The 23,855-nt window shown below is 37.6% G+C and overlaps 2 protein-coding genes across 7 annotated transcripts in view; one reads left to right on the top strand and one right to left on the bottom strand.

Moving 5' to 3' along the window:
* Positions 1-245: 245 nt before the first annotated feature.
* Positions 246-6,465, bottom strand: marveld3 (MARVEL domain containing 3). 3 transcript variants are annotated; one of them, XM_015050456.1, is made up of 4 exons: positions 5,996-6,465; positions 4,535-4,786; positions 4,347-4,438; positions 246-3,964 (listed from the first exon to the last, which is right to left on the bottom strand). In XM_015050456.1, exons 2-4 carry the CDS (start codon positions 4,771-4,773, stop codon positions 3,354-3,356), a joined length of 942 nt encoding a protein of 313 aa, XP_014905942.1. In that variant the 5' UTR covers positions 4,774-4,786; positions 5,996-6,465; the 3' UTR covers positions 246-3,353. The 3 variants fall into 3 exon arrangements, with proteins under 3 accessions (XP_014905942.1, XP_014905868.1, XP_014906014.1); XM_015050382.1 differs by having other exon boundaries at positions 4,535-4,783; positions 6,068-6,465; XM_015050528.1 differs by having other exon boundaries at positions 4,535-4,783; positions 5,996-6,069.
* Positions 6,466-7,941: 1,476 nt separating this feature from the next.
* The window catches only part of usp10 (ubiquitin specific peptidase 10), a 25,018-nt gene continuing 9,104 nt past the window's right edge, over positions 7,942-23,855 (top strand). Inside the window, exons 1-10 of one of the 4 annotated variants that reach the window (XM_015050112.1) lie at positions 7,942-8,197; positions 13,708-13,776; positions 13,987-14,032; positions 14,391-14,450; positions 17,241-18,464; positions 21,867-21,958; positions 22,078-22,187; positions 22,278-22,336; positions 22,430-22,533; positions 22,901-23,000. In XM_015050112.1, coding sequence (XP_014905598.1) covers positions 8,177-8,197; positions 13,708-13,776; positions 13,987-14,032; positions 14,391-14,450; positions 17,241-18,464; positions 21,867-21,958; positions 22,078-22,187; positions 22,278-22,336; positions 22,430-22,533; positions 22,901-23,000 — 1,885 coding nt within the window. In that variant the 5' untranslated portion in view covers positions 7,942-8,176. Of the gene's footprint in view, positions 8,198-13,707; positions 13,777-13,986; positions 14,033-14,390; positions 14,451-17,237; positions 18,465-21,866; positions 21,959-22,077; positions 22,188-22,277; positions 22,337-22,429; positions 22,534-22,900; positions 23,001-23,855 lie in introns of all 4 variants that reach the window. The other 3 variants (XM_015050033.1, XM_015050269.1, XM_015050195.1) reach the window with 3 other exon arrangements.

The following is a 23,855-nucleotide window of genomic DNA, read 5'->3' as shown; positions in this document are numbered from 1 at the left end:
CTGTGGTTAGAAGTAGTCCAGTGTTTGCTGTTGGCGGTTATTATTGTGTTAGTTTCACAATTTTCCTTCTACTTTGACCCCAATTTCAGTAGTTTTGGAATTTCACGTGTTTTTAGCTGGAGCTATAATGTTTTTGCCTTAAATCTCCTCTAAACACTCTTTAAAAGGAGAAGTCCTTTGAGTTGTCCGTCTCTATTCTGTTTTCCTAAGAATCATCTTTAAAGGCCAGCTCATACTATAAAACGAAAAATCTGAGAAATTAGTTTCTTTTGCATATGTAAGAAAAAAAGTCCTTGCCAGATGCTGTTTCAAGGACAAACTACAAGAACGTCGGTCCTGGGGTGATTTTTATTTTTTATTTTTTTCTGTTTTCCAGAGCATGTGTAGGCCTTAAGTGTGAGGAATCCTCAGTTTCTTGCTTGCCAAGTTGTTGTACCTTCAACTAAAGTAACTCTGCTATGAGCACTTTGTACAAAAAAAAAAATTAAATCTGCTGTCACGTGTGTTACACTTAATGTTTAACAGTTTAACAACAGGTCCCTCAGTCACACACAACATTACTTGTAAAGGAAACCACTGACAGTAAAGCGGAAGGTAGTCGAAAGTAATATCACCAAACGAACGGTAGTTTTTGTTGTGCTTGTCACATTTATTTACAAAGCTTGTTTGTGTCTGTTTCCTTGCAATCACACATCATTTTTATGCTGTCTTTAACTTATTTTTTATCATTTTCACAAATCAGACTGAACATATTCTGTTGCTTATATTCATGGCTAAGACTTGATCAAAAAATGTTGAGCTTGTTTGTTTTCTCTATATCAAAATCTCCCTAAAATATAATACAAAAAAAGTATAGCTTCACATTGTATCATGCATATTATCAAAGCCCGTGAATTATTTTTCTAAAGTTATAAAAAGTACAGATTTTACCTACAGAGCACTTTGCTAAAGCTAGTAATGAATTCTTGTCACTTTATCGACCTGTGTCTGAGCTGCCAAACACGTGGGTCTCTGTGGTTCCGACGTCCACGATGCATCTGGCGTCTGGCCCGAAGTCAGCGAGACGTTCGCGGACGCTGCAGACATTCTGAGACAGATTATGATTGTGCGAGTCAACAGAGGAGAGCTTGAACTTTCCCAGAGGTTTCACTAAATGGTGTGATCTTTTGAGTTCTCTTGTAAAATATGCAACATGTCAAGTGTAAATATAAATGTGATGAGACTGACACTTTGCCGCCCGAAACCACATAAGTCCTGTCACTTAAAATGTCTTAATATCGAGTGCTGTGCGTGTGTATGATGTCGTCGGGGTTGTGTTTATATGTCTCACTGAGCATTTTTTTTGTGAGTCTGCCCCGTCCATTTGACCTGCTGTCTTTTGTGGTTTGTTGCCGGTCCAAAAATGAATATGACATTTCTCTGTAGTGTTCTCCAAACTAACTAAACCCATTTTTGACATCATTTGACCCTCTTAGACTGTTGCCATCTCCTTCCTGTATGATGCCATATTATCCTCAGCTGTGTTTTTTTTTTTCAAGCTTCAAGTATGTCTTATTTTTGATGAGGCAGTCGTTGTGCACTGAAATCTGTCTGGAACTGGATGCACAGAAACAGGAAGAGGGAGGTGTTGAAGAATGTGCTTTGGTTCAAAACACTTGGCACAATACTCCTTAAACATTCCTAAGAAGAGTGAATTCACATTAAAGCAGACTGCATTGTTTTTTCTCGTGATTCGTTCATTTGGAGTAGTACTTCCTCTTTGCACATCTAAACAAGCTTGCAGAAGTATCTGTGTTTCTGTGTAGTGTGAAGTGCATGCATGCCTGTGTGACCAATGGTTTGACTGTAACTCTGTGTGAACTGTGAACGAAACCGATCAGAGGCGCTCCAACTGTATAACACGTGACCAAAGTAGCCACTGTCTAATGTCATGTTTCCTTTCTGCAGATTGTTTTTTTTTTAAATGCTTGATTTTTATTTTTATTTTCTCGATGCCAAGAAGCTTGATGTTTATTTTTGTACTTCATTGTATCAAGCAAATTTCTATCACCCTCTTGCTACAGAATTGAAAACTATAGGGATTCCTCAGAAAACTGTCACTCGTTAGGGCACCATTGAGGGTACTAACTGTAACTGTATTTCATACTGGAAGCATGTGCTAAACACAAAGTCAACTGAGAAACATGTATATACAAAATATGGTTTATTTGTATAAAATGAAGCATATCCAATATATTTTTTTCTAGCATGCTGATTGCTGCTAAAAATTTATGTTGAGTAATGAACAATAACATTGTTTAGGAATGGAGCTAACAAAGAGCACTTTTGCTGTTTTTCAGAGACTTATGCTCATATGAACCTTCTGTGAAATAAAAGATAATCATTTTTTATTTCAGATGCTGCTATTATTATTTTCAGTTTTTAATGATATTTTTTTTTTTGGGGGGGGGTTTCAATTAACTTTAAGCCAAGTAGCAATAAAACTTTTTACTGTGAATGGTTTTGTCCAGCTTCATTTTGATGACCATGTTTATGATCATTTTTAGTTGCTCTACACGAGTCAGTCAAAAATGTCTATTTGAAGACAAATATCAAATGTCTAAAACATAAGGAATAAAAGGGCAGGATGGTTTGTATATGTGTATTCTTGTGCTTATATATCAATTTATAATTGATATAATTGAGTTTATCACCAAAACACAGCATTTTAGACAAAAAAATATATATTTTTTTGCTGTACAAACAGTGGTTTAGCAGTTTAACCTCACACATCTAATGTATCTGTTAGCTTAAGTTAAAGGCTTTTATCTCTACAAGCCACATGTAACTAGGCTTTAGATTTCTGCATGTTTTTATTGCTTAGGTTCATAAAGTACATGCCACCTACTGGAGAAGCTTAGAATTGCAACCTTCAGTCTACCAAAGATTTAAAGACTCACTGTTATAAATGTGAATCAAATCAACAAAGCTACACATAAAACTTCTTGTGTAAATATTTTCAAACCACCAGAGTAGCTCTTTGCATTGTTAAGATCTCAAGATAAGGTTAAAAAGGTTGTTTTATGTCAAAAGAGAAGCAATCCTAATATTCCTAAAAAGTATTTTATCCGTTTAGGGTTAGGGTGACTCTAACTTGTTTTTCAATTACCTCTTTTTCCATGCCAAAAAATGAAATTGTATGTACACTCATCTGGCTGTTTATTATGACATTTACAAAAAAAATAAGAAAAGAGCATCAAGAATAAAAAAAAGTATTCCAACTAATATAAAGAAATTAAGTACATAAAAAGACTTAATGGAAATCCCTTCCAATCTGTTAAACATTTTCTCTAATATGAGTAAGAAAAGCATGCTTAAAAATAATTGTCCTCGTTTGTTCTTTCATTCTTCTGCTCTCGCATTGATCTGAAGGCTCTGACTGCCAGCACCCCACCAAAGATGAAAACAAAAGACCCTGCCACTCCAAACAATCCTCCTGCGATGTCTGCACCATTAAAGCTGCACTCAAAGCCCTTGTGTCCTTTGCTCTTGTACATCTGCTCCCTCTCCTGACAGATGGGGTTTTGGTAGGTTTCCTGTATTTTAATAAAGTAGAAAGCCAACCCAGCGATGTAACCTAAACCAATCAGAAAATTCACAACGGCCTCCACAAGCAGCGCAATGGGCCAGCGGTAGGTGACCCTGAAGACCCCCAGGCCAAACATGACACAGGCGTATGCCATCAAAATCCCACCGCAGGCCATTGCATAGACATACGGAGGCCGCTTGAGCTGGTGGAAGAGGCGGTCCAGCTCCTTGACTCTGTCTGCATCGGCTCCAGTGAAGGCGCTGGCACCTCCAAAGTAATAAGCGTAGATTCCTCCGAGGCTGGCCAGGTCGCGGTAGCCCCCGTTGTTGCTGTACGGCACTCCGGCGCAGATTATGATAAGGAGATTCACAGAGATCTCCATGAGCTGGCAGATGCCTGAGAGACATGCAACAGAGAGCAGCGAGATCACAGTTTTGACTCCGACCTCCGTGTGGCTTCAAAAGTTAATACATTTACAGCAAAAATGTCAGATTTCCAGATCTTTTCTCTGACGAAAGATCTTTGCCTCACTGGAAAATTTGACTTTGACTGAAATCCAATGAAAATCTAATCAGTTTTGATGCAGTTTAGGAGTCTGCATTTAAGAACATCCTGTAAATATTAAATGTAAACATACTGAAAAGTAACACAATAATGTGGGGCATCATTCATTACAGTTTTGTAATGAATGAATGAATTACTACACAGTAATATATAGAAATATTGAACTATAACAAGCTTGAGCGTCACAGAAGAACCTCAAAGGGAACATACTTACCTCTAGAGGTCAGCATGTACCTTAAATTGTACATGGCTTCTCTGTGCTGTTGTTGATAAACCTCATGGTGATACACTGATGTTTCTCTGGGCCTTCAAAGACAACACCATTTTATTTAGAGATGTACCATGACCTTCACTGCGATGTAAAACAAAAAAAAAAGTCAAGCCTTCATCAAGTTTTCTTACAGTGTTGAGGGCCTTTCATGAGCAATGTATGCAGCTGACCCCTTATGACCCGTTGTCACGTCTCTCTTTCTGTTCTCTTTGGTTCTTCTGTCACTGCTGAACCACTCCTCCACGCCTCCTGGGTTTTGGCTGCGTCTCTGGGTATCGTACAGAGAGTGCTGTCCCCTGTGTGAGTAATCCCTGCTCTTGTACTCTGCGGACACATCACTCCTCTGATGGTGTCTTCCCCTGTCTGGCATCTCCTTTTACCTGCTGAAGAAGATTATGGACATGAATCCTATTACAGACTCCAATAAACGGAGTGGATGGTCGGCTTGTGCACAAAGAAGAAGCTTGCAAGACACAACAAGCAGCAAAGCAGTGAGGTGGAATATCTACAGTCAAAGCCCTGCCACAGACTGGCGACCTGTCCAGGGCGTGCACCGCCTCTCGCCCGAAATATCTCGCTGGAGAGAGGCACCGCCCTCCCGACCCTACTAGGGACAAGCGTGTAAGAAGATGGATGGATGAATGAATCTACAGTTAAAACCAAATGTATAAAAACTTTAACATTTTTTCCTCACTAATTTACAATAAGTCTAAATGTTTTCTGGATCGGGTCAGGTAGGATTACCAAAAAAGATTTATTTGCCTGATGCCAGCATAATGACAAGAGATGTCCCTGGATTTTGTGAAGCATTGACTTTAAACTTTATTGTTTGGCTATATCCTTATGTGACCAAGGTTTGGTGGATTATTGACCTCTTCTTTCTTACAGAAATAAAGAAACCGAGTTAGTGTTGTAGGCCACTTTGCTCACTTCTTTTCAGGTCTAACACAGACGAGGTTTTGTGGTAGACGTCCCAAAAAAACTGATTTTGTTGACCTGAATCCACTTTGTCATGAATTTGCTGGTATGTTGGTCATTGCTTATTTGAAACACCAACTTGTGATGTAACTTTAACTACTTCTCTGATATCCAGAGATGTTGCTTTAATGTAATTTTTCTGAAGTGTATCGGTTTCTCCTGCAGCAAAATAGCCCCACAGGATGATACGGCCACCTCCGTACTTCACAAGTGAGATGGTATTGTCAGGCTTGGAACTTCTCCAAACGTGGTCATTATAATGAAACGACTAAATTTTACTTTCATCAAACCACAAAACGTGGCCCCAGGTTCAATGCATTTCTCTCTGAGTGCATTTTTAAAAATAGTAATCTGTTTTGTTTTTGTTTTATGTTGCTTAGAGTATTGGTGTCTTTCTCTTTGTCTACCCTGCGGGATGAAAATCATACTCGACAGCTTCAATCAATATGACGTTAGCAAATAGTGATACTGTTATTACAGCTCGTAACGCGCAGAAACGGAGGAACAATCAGGTCAGATTAATTAGCTTTTTGTTCTAAAACTGACATGGTTGTGGTTTTATCAAGAACCTAACACATAGTTTGTGTTTCCCCTAAATCCCGTCCTTAACTCACCTTGTTTTCGCTTAGAGCAAAGCAGCGCAATCCACCTGTAGCAACTTCCTGTTGGAGATCTTCTCCACTCACCTGTTCTGCGTCCACGCCCACTTGATGTGAGACGTCTTTGTGTTAGGTGTGTAACTTCATCTCCACTGACTGAATCATGAGTAGGACTCAGTCAGGGCCAGTGCCTCCACACGTGATGCATGAATGCATTCATTTGTTGATCAAGGCAGTATCACCAGAAACAGTTTTTTTTTTTTTTTTCCCCATCAGGTTGAATTTGACTAAATAAGGAAATTAGAGCAGAATGGAGTTAAATTACTTTTATTTTTCATTGTATTGTCTATACTTTGTTTGAAAACCGCAAGAAGACTTCTGTACACACTGGGATTGGTGATAAAACTAACTTCTTTTTGATTGAATTAACTTCAAAAGTCCAAAGATTTGAGATTCACGCCAGAACCCGGACACAGAGCACGAGGTCAAGCGTCGTGCTAGTGAGTGTAATCACGTTACTCAAATCACTTCCGCATAGGGAAAGATCCCTTTCAATATAAATGTCACTATGACGTCATTTACTGTCTTATTCAAATGAACCAATTCTTAACAGATTTGTTTGCATATATTTACATGAATCAGCACCATAAAAACAGCTTGAGCTCTGCGTCTAACTGTGATGTCCTAAATCTGATAATGTGTTTTACAAATATAATTTGAGAGACCATCTTAATAATGATTTGTGGTCATTTCGAAGAGATTTTCTTAGTCTACCACACTGTCCCGGTGCCTCCTCATACCCATTCTCCACCATAATAAAGAAGTTTCCAAACAGTTTATAATATGGCCCATATAGGCAGTTGCCCAGGATGGAAAGGGGATGGTTGAGACTTAAAGACTTAAAAAAATTATTGCTCCTGATATGATAACATCAATGTCTTTGCAAGATCAGTTTTAAAACAAGATTTAAAACAGAAATCCAGCTAATTTTTATAAAAAAGGAGCCTGTGATTTGGTGCTAGATGCCTCGTGTACCTTACTAATTGCAGTTTTAAACCAGTAAAGAGAACACTAAGAGAATTAGATGCTCTCTCTCTCTCTCTCTCTCTCTCTCTCTCTCTCTCTCTCTCTCTCTCTCCTAAAAAGTCTACAAAAGACTATTTATTATGTCTATGGTTTTGGTCACTCTGAAATTAAAAATGTTTGCAGGTCCTTTAGGCAAACATTGCAGACTGGGTTTGGGCAATAGCAATGGCATCATAGGAGTTATTTTAATGGTTGGATGTTGAAATGCCTATATCACAGGGGCATGTTTTAATTTTTTGATTTTTGTGGAATTTAATTACTTGAAACCATTTAAAAACTATTATGTGACAAATACCTAAATCAGACTTCAGCTCCACTCCTTTCTTTTGTTTTGGTGAATTTCAGTGACTGTGTTAAATCTCCATGTGCAGTCTCAAATAGTTATTTTAACACTTAAGGTACTGCTTTTTCTATGGATGAAGACAACATTTATAGATCTATGAATGATGCATCATTTATTGCAAATAGCTTATGTGAACAACAAGAACTAAAAACATTTAAGTTTGCATCTAACTATCAGTGTAAACAGTTTGTGTAAGAGTAAAAGACAAAAGGGTATCCAAACCGGTTTTGTCCAAGGGGCCTACATCTTCCTAAATCCAGGCCTGGTGAATGTAAAATACTGACTTGTCAACCTCTGGGTAGCATTTTCGCTTATATTTGGTGAATACAGTGAGTACACAAAGTAAAATCAGCTCTTATTTTGTTTTCAAAACTTCTTTATTGTGTTCTAAATCTAATTACACCAACCTGTGAGTTTTTCCAACTTTATGCTATCACTAATACTAGCCGTCAGTTATTGATGCCAGTGACAAAACATTAAAGCTTTTATTTTGAAAGTTGAAGTCAACCATCGCCGGAAGAATTTGGCGTTACTCTCAGGCTCACGCTGCCACTACAACCGATGGAAATGGCGGTGACGGCCAGGCGAGCAGCGTGAAGTGCTGATGCATTACATGGATCAAAAAACCCCGACCGCTAGTATATTGTTTGACAACTGACAATGACGTCGAAGTAGAGCACCGCTTGTAGTTGTCATTACAAACTCATAAAACCTCCCCGGGGAAGTTTTCATCTCGTCGGCGGAGGAGTGAAAATCTCACCGGGAGCATGGCTTCTTCCAGCACTCAGGTAGCTAAGCTAGTTAGCTCAATTTAGCCAGTGCAACAACAACAACTCCAGATGGATTTAGTGTTTACCGTTATATAGAGGCTTACAAATGTATTCCGTTTGTATTAGATTCGGAACAAATGCTTTAAGAGAGGATATTATTTTTTTAGTTAGTTTGGTGTTGTCGTTTAAAACATTAAAGTAGTCGTGTCATTGAAATTGTTAGTACAGAAAAGTGCTTGCTAATGCCCCCCAAACCCCCTCCAGCCTCATTGAAACACAGGCAGCATGGTAACGCTGGCTAACAGGCCCCATGTTCCTCCATTCAAATGAGCCAGCGGTGGTCTTGGCTGCTACTGTAAAAGATATGACATCCATTTTTTAACCGAATGGGACACAAACGCATGTAATCTTAACATGGAGTTATTTTATTGTTAAATCGTCTAAGTGTCAGCAGTTATTTATTAAGAGAAAAGTGACCGAAAATTGCTGCGTGTTTGCATGGCCCACCTGCTCAGTAGTGACACGGGCCTTGTTCTGTGTTTTATTTTCTAATCATTCACACTTCATAAAATTTTATATATATATATATATATATATTTTACTTCAGTTAAACAGTCTTTTCGCATATTATGTTGCATGCCAGCGGTTGCTGTTTCTTTATCGTAAGCGTGATGAAACATTTTCGATCAGATTTAGCTGTTAGCTCGCTAACATATTTGCACAGGTGGTGTGCTGTCAGCTCCTTAGCTTAATGCTGTGCGACAGCGTGGGCTTCGCCTTCTCTGCTATTTATCCTAGAAGGAAATAAACTGAAACTAGATCAAACTTGTACGCATCTGTATGTGTTGCAAAGCAAACACTCTGCAAGTGATCTGTCTTAGTGACTTAGCAAGTTTGGAGATGTTACTGTGGAAGCTAGCCGTCATGTGAGAAGGCCCATTTTGAGGAATGCAGCCAGTTACTTGCAGAGTCTGAAGTTTGTATTCCTATTGAGTATTTTGTTATTCTGACAGCGATGTAAATTAAAAAGCTGAGTTTTTCTGTTGTATTTTCAACAATTGAGTAGCACATAAACTGAAGAAAAAAACTTCAGCGAAGGCTGAATTTGTGCATGCTTACATTTCTTTTCCTTCCCCCAAAACTAAGGCTTTCTATTGGATAACTGTTTAGTGAAGTGAAAGTTAAACTTAAAACTCTCCTTTCTGCTTTTGTGTATGTAGTTGCTCTGTAAAAGTATTTCCCAATCTTGCACACTCTGATACACACAGAATGCTAATTTTTTGCTTCATAGGAATGACATGGATTGCCTAACAGAAGTGTTTAAATGGTTAGTTTTAGACACCGAATATTAGCTATGTCATTCCCTCTAATTAATTGGCAACCACAAGTCTATAGTTTCATTGCTCTATTCAATTATTTGTATGCATAAATTAGGAGAAATATTTCTGACTAAGCGATTTGAAAACATCGCACATTTCTTTGTGAACAAATAAAAACAGTTAAAAGGTTACCTAAAACGAGATGCTGGAAGTTTGATAGTTTTAGCTTTGAAAGGGATTGTTGAGGATTTTATGGGTTTTGTGTGTGTGTGTGTGTGTGTGTGTTCTGTGAGGAAAAAGGTAAACACGTTCATTTTACAAGCAACCAAACAAGAGGCAGAACAAGATCTACTGCACCAGCAGCAAACAAGTCTCACACGCTTTTGGGATGAAACTTAGCAAACAGGTCATGCTGGAAAGTCTGAACAATAGATTTTACCTCCAGTTGGTTAAAGCAGATTTAGTTAAGCTTACTGCAATTTATGGATTGTCTTGCAAACAAGAGCTAGACAAAGGTTCAAAATCTTAATTATTCGTGACGGTCATTTAAGAGACGCTTTACAAGTTATGTTGAATAATATTTAGTTAAATTAGTTTTTGTTTTCTTTCTAAAATTGTCCCTAGTGGAAAAAGCCTAACATCTCATTACCTTTAAAGCTTATTGGTTTAGCTTTAGCTTGTAGACAGCTCAGCATTTACTCTCTCTGCAGCTGCGACATGTTGTGGTTTTGTGCTTCCTCACTTTAAAAACTATGGATTCCAAATAGGTGACATAGCTGTAGCTTATTTACATCAGCTAATCCACACATCGTAGCATTTGAATTAGTTTGTTTTTCTTTTAGATATTTTTTCCTTGATAACTCAGTGCATCATCAGTATGTTACCCAAAGCTAGTCACATTATGTGCAACACAAAATGAGCTTCAATTAATCATCTTCAACTCTGTCCTCAGATCTTTTTCAGAATAAGTTTTAAAGATTAGTTATGTTGTCTGAAAGGTAACCATTAGTTTTGTCTTAACAGATCAAAGTATTCACATTTTACACAATAGGTTTAAAAAATGTTGGGATCTTTTTAGTGTTTTTAATTTTAAAACCACAATTTTTTAAACACTTTTTCTCTAAATTAGTCTTTAAAGAAATAGTGGGCTTTTTTAATAGGTGCAAGCTTATTTAAAATCAAAGTTCTTCGTGTGTAGGTCACTTAGTTTAATCAGGAATATTTCACTGGCGAGATGAGACAATCGTGCGAAAAGCTCAGTCCGGTCAGTTCTGTAATAATTGTACTTGACAAACATTATCAGTGGTTGTGGATTAAATATTTGATGCATTATTGTTCTGTTATCACTCAAGTATTGCAGGTATCTGGTTGTTGGAGGAAAACATTTCAGTTCTATTCGAAGCAAGAAATTTATTTCCTACCAAAACTCTTTTTACCATCCTTCTGTTTTTTTTTTTAATGCCTGAACTTTGAAAACAGTTTCACCAAGTGTCAATTCATAGGAGAACTCAATAAAGTTTTCTGTACGTTACATCCTCCTACAAACTCATCGTTATTTGTGCTGCTAAAATGATAGAGATTGACATGTTGCCACAGTTTATGGCTCACTCACAGAAAGAAGCAAAGCAACATTCTTTCTGTTGTGAGCGAATGAGCCGTCGCGAGGCCTTTGGATTACAGCTGCCTGTTTGTCACTTGGACTGCCATTTCAGCAATGTGGGCCCTCGCGTGGGGGGCGTGTTTGCAAAGAGTTACATGTGCTTGAGCTGCACTTTCTTTTCTCTGTGCCTCCCCTTTTCACGTTTCACCGTTTATTGCTGTGGGAGGATTAAGGGCCTGTTTAGTGAGTTCATTTCACCTGTTTCCCCATGTCCTCTTGGTCATTTGAATGACCACAGTGTGTTGTTTCCTCTTAAAGTTATGGGGATTATCTGTGAAGGGATTAACACAAGTTAATAAAATGATTTGATTAAAATGTTCATGTTACAATAATAGAAAATGGTATAGTCAAAGGATTCTATTGGGTAGGCATTTTATTTTTCCTCTTAATCTGTAGCTTCCTAAAGCTTTATGCCTGAACTTTCAAAAGCTTTTTTAAATGTGTGTGTATATATATTTATTGTGCAATAATCTCAGTGCTTATCTCTCACCTTTAGTGGTTTGGATTCCATTTGCAGAAAACTGGTTGAATCTTGTGAATGTATTAACACAATTCTAAACTTATGCCAAAACTATTAAAATGTCAATCGTACTCTTCTGTTTCGTGTAGTTTGAAGTTGTTGGTCACAAAGTTTTCTCTGGTTGCACACACTAAAAAGTACTGCCCCTCCCCCACTTGTTGCTATGCACTTTCAGTCATCTGGAAGTATTTAAATTTAGAAAAATAGTCATAGTTTATAAATTAAGATGATTACCTTATCTCTTAATTAAGGTCACGCCTTTTTAAATCTGACGTTTACAAGCTGTAATTTTTTAATCATGCCAGCTACCCTAATAATGTCTGATGAATTAAGTAGCTAACATAAGCTAATATTGGAGCAAAACAGCAAAAAAAAAAAAAGTATATAATTTTAGAATTAAAACATACCTCTATATGTAAAACGGGTGTTCTGTTTTATTAATTTTAAGTAACAATATCAAAAATAGGTATTGTGCTTTTTAGTGTTTAATTTGGTTGCTTTTTACAGCAAATGGAATAATTGTTGCTTTTTTGTTTAAAAATAATTACCTCATATTATACCTTAATTATATAACCCAATTCAGTAACAACATGAAACCGAGATCATACAATGAAAATTTCACCTCAGCCTTTTCCTAATGTCATTGTTACTCAACTAGAAGAGTGGTTGTGTTGCAACATGTCCAGAGGTTAGTTTGTCTAAAGCATCAAATCTTCTTCGATTTGCTTGTTTGAACTGTTTTTCAAACAGGCACTTAAGTTGAAACATTATCTGCTTAAAGGTGCTTCACATTTCCCAATTTCACATGATTGAGAAATCCCTTGAAAATAGTCAGCAGTAAATCTGATTACCTACACCATCTTGTCTGTAATGTTATTGGTATTAAATACAGTGACAATGTTGATATGAACCAGAATAATATGGTCACCTAAGCTTATTTTTGTATATTTGTTTATTGGTTGATCCATGCTGGGGTGACTGTATGTCATATCTTTGTTATAATTTTTTTTTTTTGTGAGAATCTTTCTATAGTTGGTAAAAGTTAGCACACGTTGCTAAGTACCATGCAATTATTCTAGATGGCAAAAATCTATATTTAATTTACTGTAAATTTATGCTTTTATACACTGCATGTCCTAAAATACTGTTAAGATTCCTTTAAAGCTGAAGATTAAATGCTTAAACGCTATCACTTAATATCAGCTTATTCAACAGGACTTTATCTTGTGCATCCTGTAGTTGTGCCTGAATCATAACTGGGTTAAAGGTGCTTCTCAGTATTAGGGTAACCAATCTCCCATGCAAATGCTGAAAACCAACACATAATTTTTGTTATCCTTATCAATAGTGTCACAGCCAGTGGTTACTTTCAAGGTTTGTAAAGTAATTGGACTTGAATCTTGTGCGTTTCTGAGAATAGCACAAGTTTTTCATTTACAAGCAAGCAGCCCTGCCGTTATCTTAACTGACTGCTGATTCGTCTTGTAATTATTGACAGTGTGTTGCTGTTGTAAAGTATTTGGTGAGTTAGCCTTTGTTCAGTAGAACACATTTCGCGTCCGAAGAGATTTGTCTGAAAATTTTTCTGCCAGAAGTCAGTAAATTGACCAGGAGTCCCATCTTTCGCCTGTGTGAGAGACGAGTTTGTTCTGCCTGCGGCTCGTCTGGAGTCCGTTTGATGTGGGCTCATGGTTTATGTATAAGACTGTGACTCATCATTTTATGATTTGATTTAATGACTACAGGTTTTGCTGAATGACGACAGGCTTTGTAACAATCTAATCACCTGATATTAAGCAATAACAATTCAAGTGATTCCTAGTGACTAGGGCTGAAATTATCAGATGGTTTGCAAATTATTAGCAGTTTTCCTTGAACTGATATTTTAAACATCCCTCCTGTTCTGTTTTAAGAATTTAAGAAACTTTTTTTTTTTTTTTAATTAGTCAATTTAGATTTTTGTTACAAATATGTTTAGATAGCGGGATATAAATCTTAACTAATAGTTCTGTTGATTTTTCTTCCATAGTATATCTTTGGGGAGTTCAGCCCTGATGAGATCAATCAGTTTTTTGTGACTCCTCGATTTTATGTTGAGGTAAGAACAAATAACCTGTTTTAAATTAATGTTTAAATTGTGCACAGTTTTAAAATGAATACTATTTAATTGCAATAATATTGTAATAATTGCTGATGTTTTTAATTAGCATTTTCTGATCTGCTACTAGTTTTTTCTGTCATTTACAAAATATTCTTGAATTTCTTTGATTTTCTTTTAATTCACGTCTTTTTGTTTTACATTTTACAGCTTCCTCCATTCAATGACAAAGTTCAGTGTGTCAGTCAGTCTTCAGGTATGTACTTTTCATGTAATACTTGATGTTTATATATATTTTTCTTGGAAGTTGCAGGATCTAAATATTTACTCCGTAGTCAACAGTTTTCTTTCTTTTAGCTGAAATGTATGTTTTAAATTGTTTAAGATTGAAGCTCAGGCTTCATAATTTTTTTTTTTTCTTCCTGATTTTGTACATCCGATACTCATAGTCTGGAGTAGATTGTCAATAGTTCAATAATTTTTTAGCATAAACGGTTTATTTCTAGACATTTTAGGGACCACCAAATTAAAAATGTTACAGCAGCCACCTTTATTTCAGCGCTGACCATTTGCACATAACATTTGCCTCATCTTGATTTGTATTGATTATTTAGGAAGTTACTGCACTCCTGCTGTGCCATTTATTATGGAGTCTATGGGACTGCAGGTTTGCGGTGAGTTAAAAGGGCTCACACCCTGTGGCTTGACTGGTTGTTGTACGTTGTCTGTAAGAACTAAAAGTCCAGGTTTCAAAAACTGGTGGCTTTCTAAACTGTGCATCTTTATCCTTTCTCTTGCCTGTCGGTAAACTCTGTAGAGCTTTGCATGCTCAAGATACCTAAAGTATCTTCTGTTGCATTTAATGCATTTTTGCACCACCGCAGGGCTCCAGATTAACTGAAATAAAATTGAACTTTGATATGATTTAACAATCACAGCTTATTTACTAAGGGCATAGTGATGGTTTCTGGGGATGCTAACATTCGTCTCTAAAGGAATCCCTGAATTCAGTTTACTCTAATGAAGAATGATTCAACACTAACTGAATATCCTCTAATCCTTACAGAGAAGGTATCTGCTCTTTAATGCCCTCTTAACTCTTGCAAAAATATTAATGTATATTTAGTGACCTACAAGCTGATGAGTCACTTGAATGAGTTTCTGATTTGCTTTTACTAATTTTTCCTGTTTATATTCACCCTTGCACCTCTTGCTGCACAATGATTCTTATTTGCAGGAAAGTTGTTTGTGCATTATGTACAGTTACTTAAAAACTGTTTTACATTGCTGCTTGAGTTTGTGTTTGTGTTTGAAAATGCTGTTTAGAAGTATTTAAGGACTCAATGTACTTTTTAAATGAGCTATTTAAAAAAAAAAAAAAAATTCTTTCTGCAGCCAACAAGATAGATATTGAAAGAATTACTCCAGCATAATTTCACTGTGTTTAAATTAAGCAAACGATAAGGTCATTTAGTACCCATAATAACTTTTGTACGCAATTTTACAAGGGTTGCCACTAATTGACATGACACCAGCTCCGCCCCCATGCTGACTTAGAGTAATCCTACCCCAATCATTTCAGGGCACTTGTCAGCAACTGAACAATCAGCATTCTAATTGCAGTACTCCGACAATATTAACAGTATTTATCATAGAAAACACGCTGGAGTCAGAGAGATTTTGAGGAAAATAATAGATAATCATGGTCCCAGTTGTCAGTGGGTAATAAGCATTCCCAACAGCTTTTACCCAGAACGTGTAGAGGGCGGAATACAATTTATTATATTTCCAAAACCAAAAAGGAGTCTGGAGTAACGCAAGAAATGGATCATGGACTGCAGCCCACCTCATGTCCAGTTGAATGAAACTGATGGATGGAAACTACCAAGTTAGTCAGCACCACGAAGGTAACTGGTAGGAAACATCCCGGTTTTTGTCATAACGACACTTACTGATAGCTCCATGCTAACGACTCACGACTCCTTGCAAACGGCTCACAGCTGACGACTCACCGCTCCGTGCTGACGGCTGACGGCTAAGCATCAAAGAAACACAACACAGTTAAATTAAAACAACAATGCAATAATACAATAATCTACACTACATGCAAAGTGCGTCCCACTGTGTTCAAACTTGCATACAACCAGACTTTGTGTCCCTTATTTTTCCTCTGGGGCTTTATCGTTGATTTCGCTGTTATTTCCCACTAATAACCAGATAGACCTGACGTAGGACTAATTGGAGAATTCTCTTGCCTACCGTATTTGCCTCAGTGTTGGTTTATAAGACAAAAATGACTCAAAAAATGTCTCGGGTAACACATTGAGGTCCGTTAGTCTGCCATAATAACAGTTGGCTTGTTGGAGGACAGCTCTACTTCCGCAAGGGGCCGGGGCCGGGGCGGGGCATCATGTCAATTGTGGAGGGTACTGTATGTATGAAACATATCAGGGATCCACACGTAGATGAACATGTTAGCCCTAAATAGTGTGTAAGTTTCCTATTAACTTGAAAGTTGTTGTGATATGAAACATTTTATAATTACTTCAGAAATTGTATGTCTTTATTATACTTTTCACTTCCTGAGGTTGACAGGTTTTTTTTTTGTTTTGTTTTTTTTTACCTATCCAATGCATGCTGAGCCTTGGATGTTAGTAGGTTATAGAGGACTAGTCTATAAACAAAACACAAGAGTAGATAGAAATATCCATTTATTGTCCCACAGTAGGGAAATACCTGTAAACTCTAATGAGGGAGACCCTCCAAACCTCTGGATTTAGGCAAGCTGGTTTAAAGTTTTTATGTGTCGATATACAAGACATATCTGTTGAAACAAACAAAAATGTTTGGCTTGTGTTCCACCGTTTACTATGGTAGCTGGAGCCTGCATTAGCAAGAGCTAATGCAATATCAAAATAAACTGGAAGACAATAGATAGATGTTTAGAGTGACAGTGAAACATTTTAGTAGCAAGTCATTGTAGCACACCATTCTAATATATTTGAGATAGGGCTGGACAATATAGTTGAAAAACTTATGATATAAGTATTTCATATCAGTCTATCGATAATTATTTTTTTGTTTTTACTATCTGAAATGCTTCCAAACTGGTGCCATGACTTCTCCTGTTTTATCCACAGTTTTCACTCCATGCTGCCGTTTTATTTTTAAGCAGTTATGAGGCACAGTGGCAAAAATTTAAATTGCTGCTGTGTAAGTTACTCAACAAGTTGTTGCTAGGTAACCAAAGAGTGAGTGAGTTGCTAGGTAACCAAAGAGTGAGTGAGTTTGTTGATTCCACCAACCTGGATTAGCTGGTCGTGAGAGGTTGAGCAGCTAAAGACTTCAGTGAACATTTAAATATTGAATATTCTATCAGCTGTATTAAATAGCAATATGGAAAGTATATTTGACAAACTAATAATGGTGATTTGTATTCTTAATTGACATGTTTCCTGCAGCAGAAGACTATCAGCACATTGAGTTTGGGGTTGACGAGGTGATGGATTCCAAGCCGGTTAGAGCAAGCGACCCTTTATACAGGGTGTCGAGCAACCTCAACCCACAGGCCCCGGAGTTCATTCTGGGCTGCCAGGCGGCTCCGAAGGCTCAGCAGGCGGCCCCTCCAGTGGCTGACGTCCCTGACGGAAGCCACTTCAACTCGCTGGACGGGCCGGACTCTGAGGCGTCAGCCCTGGACAATCACCAGTCCTGCCAGGACATGGACGGACTCCCCGGCAGCCTGGGACAGCGAGAGAGAAAGAAAAAGAAAAAGCGGCCGCCTGGGTACTACAACTACCTGGACCCGTCAGCTGGTGAAAGCGCCAGCAGCGCTGTTGCAGCTGACGGTGCTCCGGTAACGGCGCTGGTGAATGGACACGCACTTGGGGGCTCACACCACAGTTCTGAGGATGTGAACAGTAAGGCATTGTCAGCAGATGAACTTTGCACCCCTGCACCTGCTTCCAATGCAACATCAACAGCATCTGTGTTTGCCCCCACATCCACTGCCAATCAGAGGACTTGTGATAGCCCTGAGGACTCTTCTTTAGACTTAACAGGTGGAGCTGCCTCTTTATCCGACGGTAACAATGCAACTTCCTCCTCTTCGTCCTCCTCTCAAAGCAGAGAGATGACAGAGGGATCAAGGACTGCAGATCAGCAGCTGGATCATTTGGCTCCACAAAGCCCTGAACTGTCAGACGCCCCACACAGCCCCCTCTCCAAATCCCCTCTTCCTCCCTCAGCTGTTGCGGCCGCCCCCTCGGCCTTGACTTCCACTACGACTACTGAACTAGAGGGAACTCGGGCAGCAGACACCGGAGTGGCCAATGGGCTAGAAGAGCCCAGTACTCTTGTCAGTTCAGATGGACACAAAGAAGACTGTGACAGTGGGGAGCAGGGCCAGCCTCTCAGCCCAGACTCTGTGACCCAGCCTTTAGTAACAGAGCAGGCGAACTCTCCTGCAGTTGCTGCTGCGCCCACTGCCCATCTTCCCAAATCCTGGGCTAGCCTGTTCCACAACTCAAAGCCTCTGCCTGGCAGCCCTCAGGCCTTTGTAGAGGTGAAAAATATTGTGGAAGCTGCTTCCCCCTCCCCTGCAATGCCAGAGCAACCTGAGAAGGTTGGGGAGATTAAGGAAGGTCCTGTCCATGTATCGGAGGATCCAATGGCTCCAAAACTTGCAGGTATTTTGTGCAAGGAAAAAAAATAGAGAGAGGAAAAAAAAAAACAGTTCTCATATTGTTCCATATTCTTTATCTTAATATTATGCATATTTGTTACAGTCCAGTTCTTCCCTAGCTCCTTTGAAACAATGTAAAATATGACTGTAGATGAGGATACTAACTGGTTTCTCTCAAAATCTGCGTTTTAATTTAAATCTGAGGTGAAATTACTATGCCACAACTAAAGAAACGAACACTAGATGGCAGCACTGTCAGCTACATGTTTTTTGGATAAGTCATGAGTTATATTTGTAACCCAGTTTGGACGTTAGAAGTAGGTCAGGAGTGCCTTCTGGGCCTCACCCTGTGAGCATAGGAAAGCTTCCACACTGCTTTGGCAAAAGTCGATAAATTCTCAGTGGTCTGGTAGCGTTTTGTCCTATTATCTCAAACACTTCTTTTTAAACCATTTGTCTCTGTGGCCTTTATTATAGCACTAAACTATAGATTAGTTTCAGGTTCTTTAAATGCAACTGGATGTGATTAATGGGTAATTAAAAATAATTTCTGAAACAATATCAATATTTCTTTATGGCCAGTGGCTGATATTTACCAATATTTATACTATTTGTATTTTCCTACCTTTTTAACACTTTAAAAATACAACCACAATGCTGAAATTGCTTCTTTGCTTCAGTTAAACTTTCCATAATCATGCATGGCTTCACTACCAGTCACACACAGGGCCAACCCCCTCCTGAAACATAAACAGCAGCAAGGTGGACACAAAAAATCGATTACCAACATCGGCCCATATCAATAAAGATTTGTTAAAGAATAACTTAACATTGGTCAATACAGAAGCTGATGCCAGTATTTTGTGGATCTCTTGTAGCAAAGTAATGTGGTCTGTAGTAAGCTTTATTGATCCAAATAGGAATGTTTGCTTTGCAGACAACAATCCAGTGCACTTAATAGAAAGACATTTAATGACACTGTTCTTAAAATAGAAATAAATGAACTTTGAACATGAATACACTTTTACTTATAAAGGTATTTAAGGGAAACGTAACCTCGGGCCTTACACGGCCAGCTGAATCTTCACATTTTAAGAATGCTGAGCATTTGGATTGAGTTATAGTGACTCAACGGCGATTCTCTTCAAATTACAAGTGTTGCAAGTTGCACATGATTTGATTTCAGTTCCTTTTTAATTGCAGAGCTTATAAAATGGCAAATCTTCGATAAAAAGATTGTTCTTATTAGAACTGAAGTGTAAACTCTGTACAAATATTTCCAACTCTACCAATCTAAGGAAAAATATTTTGTACCGCTTTCAATGCTATGGACTTTTTTAAATTTTTTTTATAAGATTTTCTCTAATGAAAGTCAATTATAAGTGATTGCAGTATGAAAATATCTACATTGTCTTAATTAATTCTAAACTAATAATGGGGAACTGAGCTGTCATCTAGTCATTTTTGGAACACAGAGTTGATATTGTTGAAGTTTGTCCCTTGAATTTAGTTGAGCAGGTATCTGGAGAAACTCACTCTAGCAGTGCAGACAAAGATCTGGTCAGTGCAAATATATTTTTGCAACACTTCTGTTAAATGTCTCTCTTGTTGAAGAACAACCAGAGTCTGGATGTTAGGTTGCAATAGGGTCTGATTAATCGCTGGAGCGACATAACTACAACAGAGATTTTGAGTGTCCAAGAGCTCCTACTTATAGTAACATGTTTAACATGGAAATGTTTTGTATTGCCATCTCATCTTTTTATTCATGCAGAGTGGGATTATCTTTGCTTTGCAGTCATCGGTCTACAGCAAAGCATTTTAAAACACTGGAGACATGTGTTGCATAAGGTCGATCATGAGTTCTTGTTGTTTTGTTTTTTGCAGGCATGTTGTTGCCGCTAATGGGATTATAGGCAGCTGGAACCCCTTGCATAAAGTTTGCTTTAGTGTGTTCGTTTTTATTACTTTGTCTTTTTGTGTTTTCTTTTTTTTTTTTTTTTTTTTTTTTTACTCTGGGGGGAAAGCAAATCTGGTTGTAATTCACCAACATGTAACCACAGACCAGCTGTTTGTAGACTCGACACAGCTGGTTTAAATGTTACATAAATTCACAATTTAGTTTTCTCAGCACAGACTGCAACTTCAGGATGATTCAGCAGAAATTAGAAGACATGAATTACTCCACTTTAGGATATAATTAGATTCACTTTGCCAGTGTGTAGAGCTTAAGTTATAACAGATTAATTGTAGATATGCACAATATATTAGCACTGGTATCAATCCAATTTAACATGTCTGTATTTGTCCCAAAAGTACAACAGGGGTGAAATTATTAACTCATGTTTTATTTCCATCTTGTTGCTATGTGCGTTTTGGGAGGAGGAAGGGATTGTGGGGTGTCTTAATTGAAGCAGAGAAGCAAAGTCGACTTTGTGGTTTCTTGATTCTGTCAAAATGGGATGGAAATGCATTCGTGTAATATCAGGAAATGTTGGTTATCAGGTACAACAACATTTCTAGATGGTGAGATCTGCCCAAACTTTCATATCAGGGCATCCCTAATTAATGAAGCTACTTACATGGGTCAGTTTAAAATCGGTCATCTATCCCAAAATGTTTCTAATACTGTGCAGCCCTAAAGTAAATACTTATAAAGCACAGTATCAAAGTTTTACAGTCTAGAACAGATGTCTGATATTTTAACAATCCAAAGAGAGCCGCAAATGTTAAACTAAGTTTTAAAAAGACAGCTTTCTTTTTTTGATAATTATCTTACTACATGAAATTTCATGTAATTTTGAAAGATATAACTAAAAAAAAAACTTATGACAAAAAAATAGATTTAAAAAAGCATAACTGGTACTTTGTCATCTGTTGTAGATGTTCAATGCAATTCCATTGAAAAACTGGGGAAACTACTAAGATATGCATTTGTTAATATATTTATTTTGGAAAAACACAAATTATTTTTTAGCCAGAATTTTAGAGATCCCGCTTGCAGACCCTGATTTAGAAAATAGTTAGTTTTTCCCTTTTTATATATGCTGTCTGATGCGTTTACTGCTAATTTCACCTAAACCGTTGCTGATTTTAGTTTGTACATTTGTTGTAAAATCCATCCACGTTACCATGGAGGCTGTGTTTTTTTTCAATGACAGTCCTCCTTCCTAGGCGTGGTACAGAAAACTCTTGCTCTTATTCAGATGGTCTCTGCTGATGCTGTCGCCGGAGCCGGGAATAAGAAAGGAAACATTTGTTTACAAATGAAAATATTATTCCAGTGAAGTATGATGTAATTCCAAGTTTACCCCATGGTCTGATAACATGACGTTGAATGTTTTAGGTTGGTTGTAGTTTTCTGAAACTGCTTGATGACAAATATTGTCTCTGTTTGAATCCCCAGAAATTATTGAGAATGTGAAGTTGATACATAAACCAGTGTCTTTGCAGCCGAGGGGGCTGATCAACAAGGGGAACTGGTGCTATATCAATGCCGTATCCTTTCTCTACTTTTTTTTAATTATTTTTTTTAATGTCCCTAGTTTTCTATTAGCAGCATTTTTTTCTGCTTCTTGCTCTTCAGTCTGTTCATCTCCCTGACTCTGAGCTCTCAGACCCTTCAGGCCCTGATCGCCTGCCCGCCCATGTATCACCTGATGAAGTCCATTCCTCTGCACAGTGAAACACAGAGAACATGCACCTCCACACCCATGATAGACAACTTGTAAGACCATCTTCTGCAAATTGAGTTTTTTTGTGGTTTGTAAATGTCATCTTCTTTGAAGTCTCATTGTTTTTTGTTTTTCTCTGACAGTGTTAGGCTGGTGAATGAGTTCAACAACATGCCTGTGCCATCGAAAACCAAACAGCAAAGTAAGATTTTAGTCAGTGCAAATGTAATGTTTGTATCATTTTGCATTAAGTATCGCTGATGTGTTTTTTTCCCTCTATTCGGTGTATTTACAGCTGTTGGTGATAAGGTTGTAAAAGATATTCGACCTGGTGTACCTTTTGAGCCAACGTACATCTACAAACTCCTGACTCTCATCAAGTCAAGCCTCTCTGAGAAGGTGAGATAAGATGGATTTGGCTCTGCTGCATATTTACTGCGAAGCAATGTCAAAGTTTGATTTTTAATTATTGCATTTGGTCTGGAACAGGCAGTACTTAAGGTGTTCTGTTGCAGAGACGCAGTTTCTTGTAATTGGAAAAATAGAGAGTCTTCATTACACAAGCTGACTCAAAAGCAGGGCGTCACAGATTGCTCATCTTTTGATGTTTAACGACTATGTCCACCTCCTATCCGTTTACCTCAATAAATTAGTGTGCGCACATTGTGGTTTTCATTATTTGAAATTTGTCAGCAGGTATTTTCAGTGGCTTTTTTTTTTCTTTTTAATTAATGATGGAGTCCTTCATTTCCTTTTAATTTTTAAGGGCCGACAAGAGGATGCGGAGGAGTATCTCGGTTTTACCCTCAACGGACTCCACGAGGAGATGCTGGCATTGAAAAAGCTAATCTTGCCTCAGGAAGAGAGTAAGCAACTTTTGGAGCCTAACTTTTGAAGTTGGATCACAAACTTGGAGAATTTAAACAGTTTTGGTTTATTGACCTCATTCTTGAAACGTCAGTACCAGTTTGAGTGTCCAGCTGAAAGCTGTATAACTGATCAGTTAGTTTGATGGTGTATTTAAAAAAAAAAAAAAAAAAAAGCAAAACAGGATTCAGATAAATTATTTGTTTGTAACTTGATTGTGTTCTAGCTACAAAATACAGGGTTTCCCCCAGAAAACTTGCTAAGCCCGGTGGTCGGGGCGTCGAGTCGGTCCACCAGTGGTCAACCGTGTTTTGTATTAAAAGATGTTAAGTTGACAGGAAATGTAAAAGTATTACTGTGTAATTATGTTACAGGAAAAGATCTCGAGTGAAATGCCATTTAAACCCACAACTAGTCTAAAAACAACAAATTTGCACTTCTGTTTAATCCAAATTAAGTCAGCAGCTCCATCAGGCCCCCCAAGAGCTTCAAGGGCCCCATAAACACTAATATTTTAAAACAGACCACAGATACATAAATGTTTATTGAGATTATCAATGCTGTTAAATTTTATTCAATTATTTAGGCATAGATAAATGAAATGATTTTAAATTGTTTAACATTTAAATACAAGATTTTAAGGAGCTGGCAAGGAGCTTTGTAAAACTTCAAAGAACAATATTCATAGTTAGATTTTTTTGTTATTATAGCAACAATCTGATGCTGTGAGTTTAATCTTTGAATTTACAAATCCAATTTAGAAAAATGTGATTATAACATTACTTTTTAGGCTGGCCAATTAAACTACTCCCTTCTCCCATATTTCACTAAATCTAACACAGAAGCTGTTAGAG

This window comes from Poecilia latipinna, unplaced genomic scaffold (genome assembly GCF_001443285.1).
Source record: "Poecilia latipinna isolate Pla-1442-1.1 unplaced genomic scaffold, P_latipinna-1.0 Scaffold3, whole genome shotgun sequence".
Classification (NCBI taxonomy): Eukaryota; Metazoa; Chordata; class Actinopteri; order Cyprinodontiformes; family Poeciliidae; genus Poecilia; species Poecilia latipinna.
The sequence above is the reverse complement of the archived record's forward strand: the minus strand, read 5'-3'. Positions and strand labels throughout refer to the sequence as shown.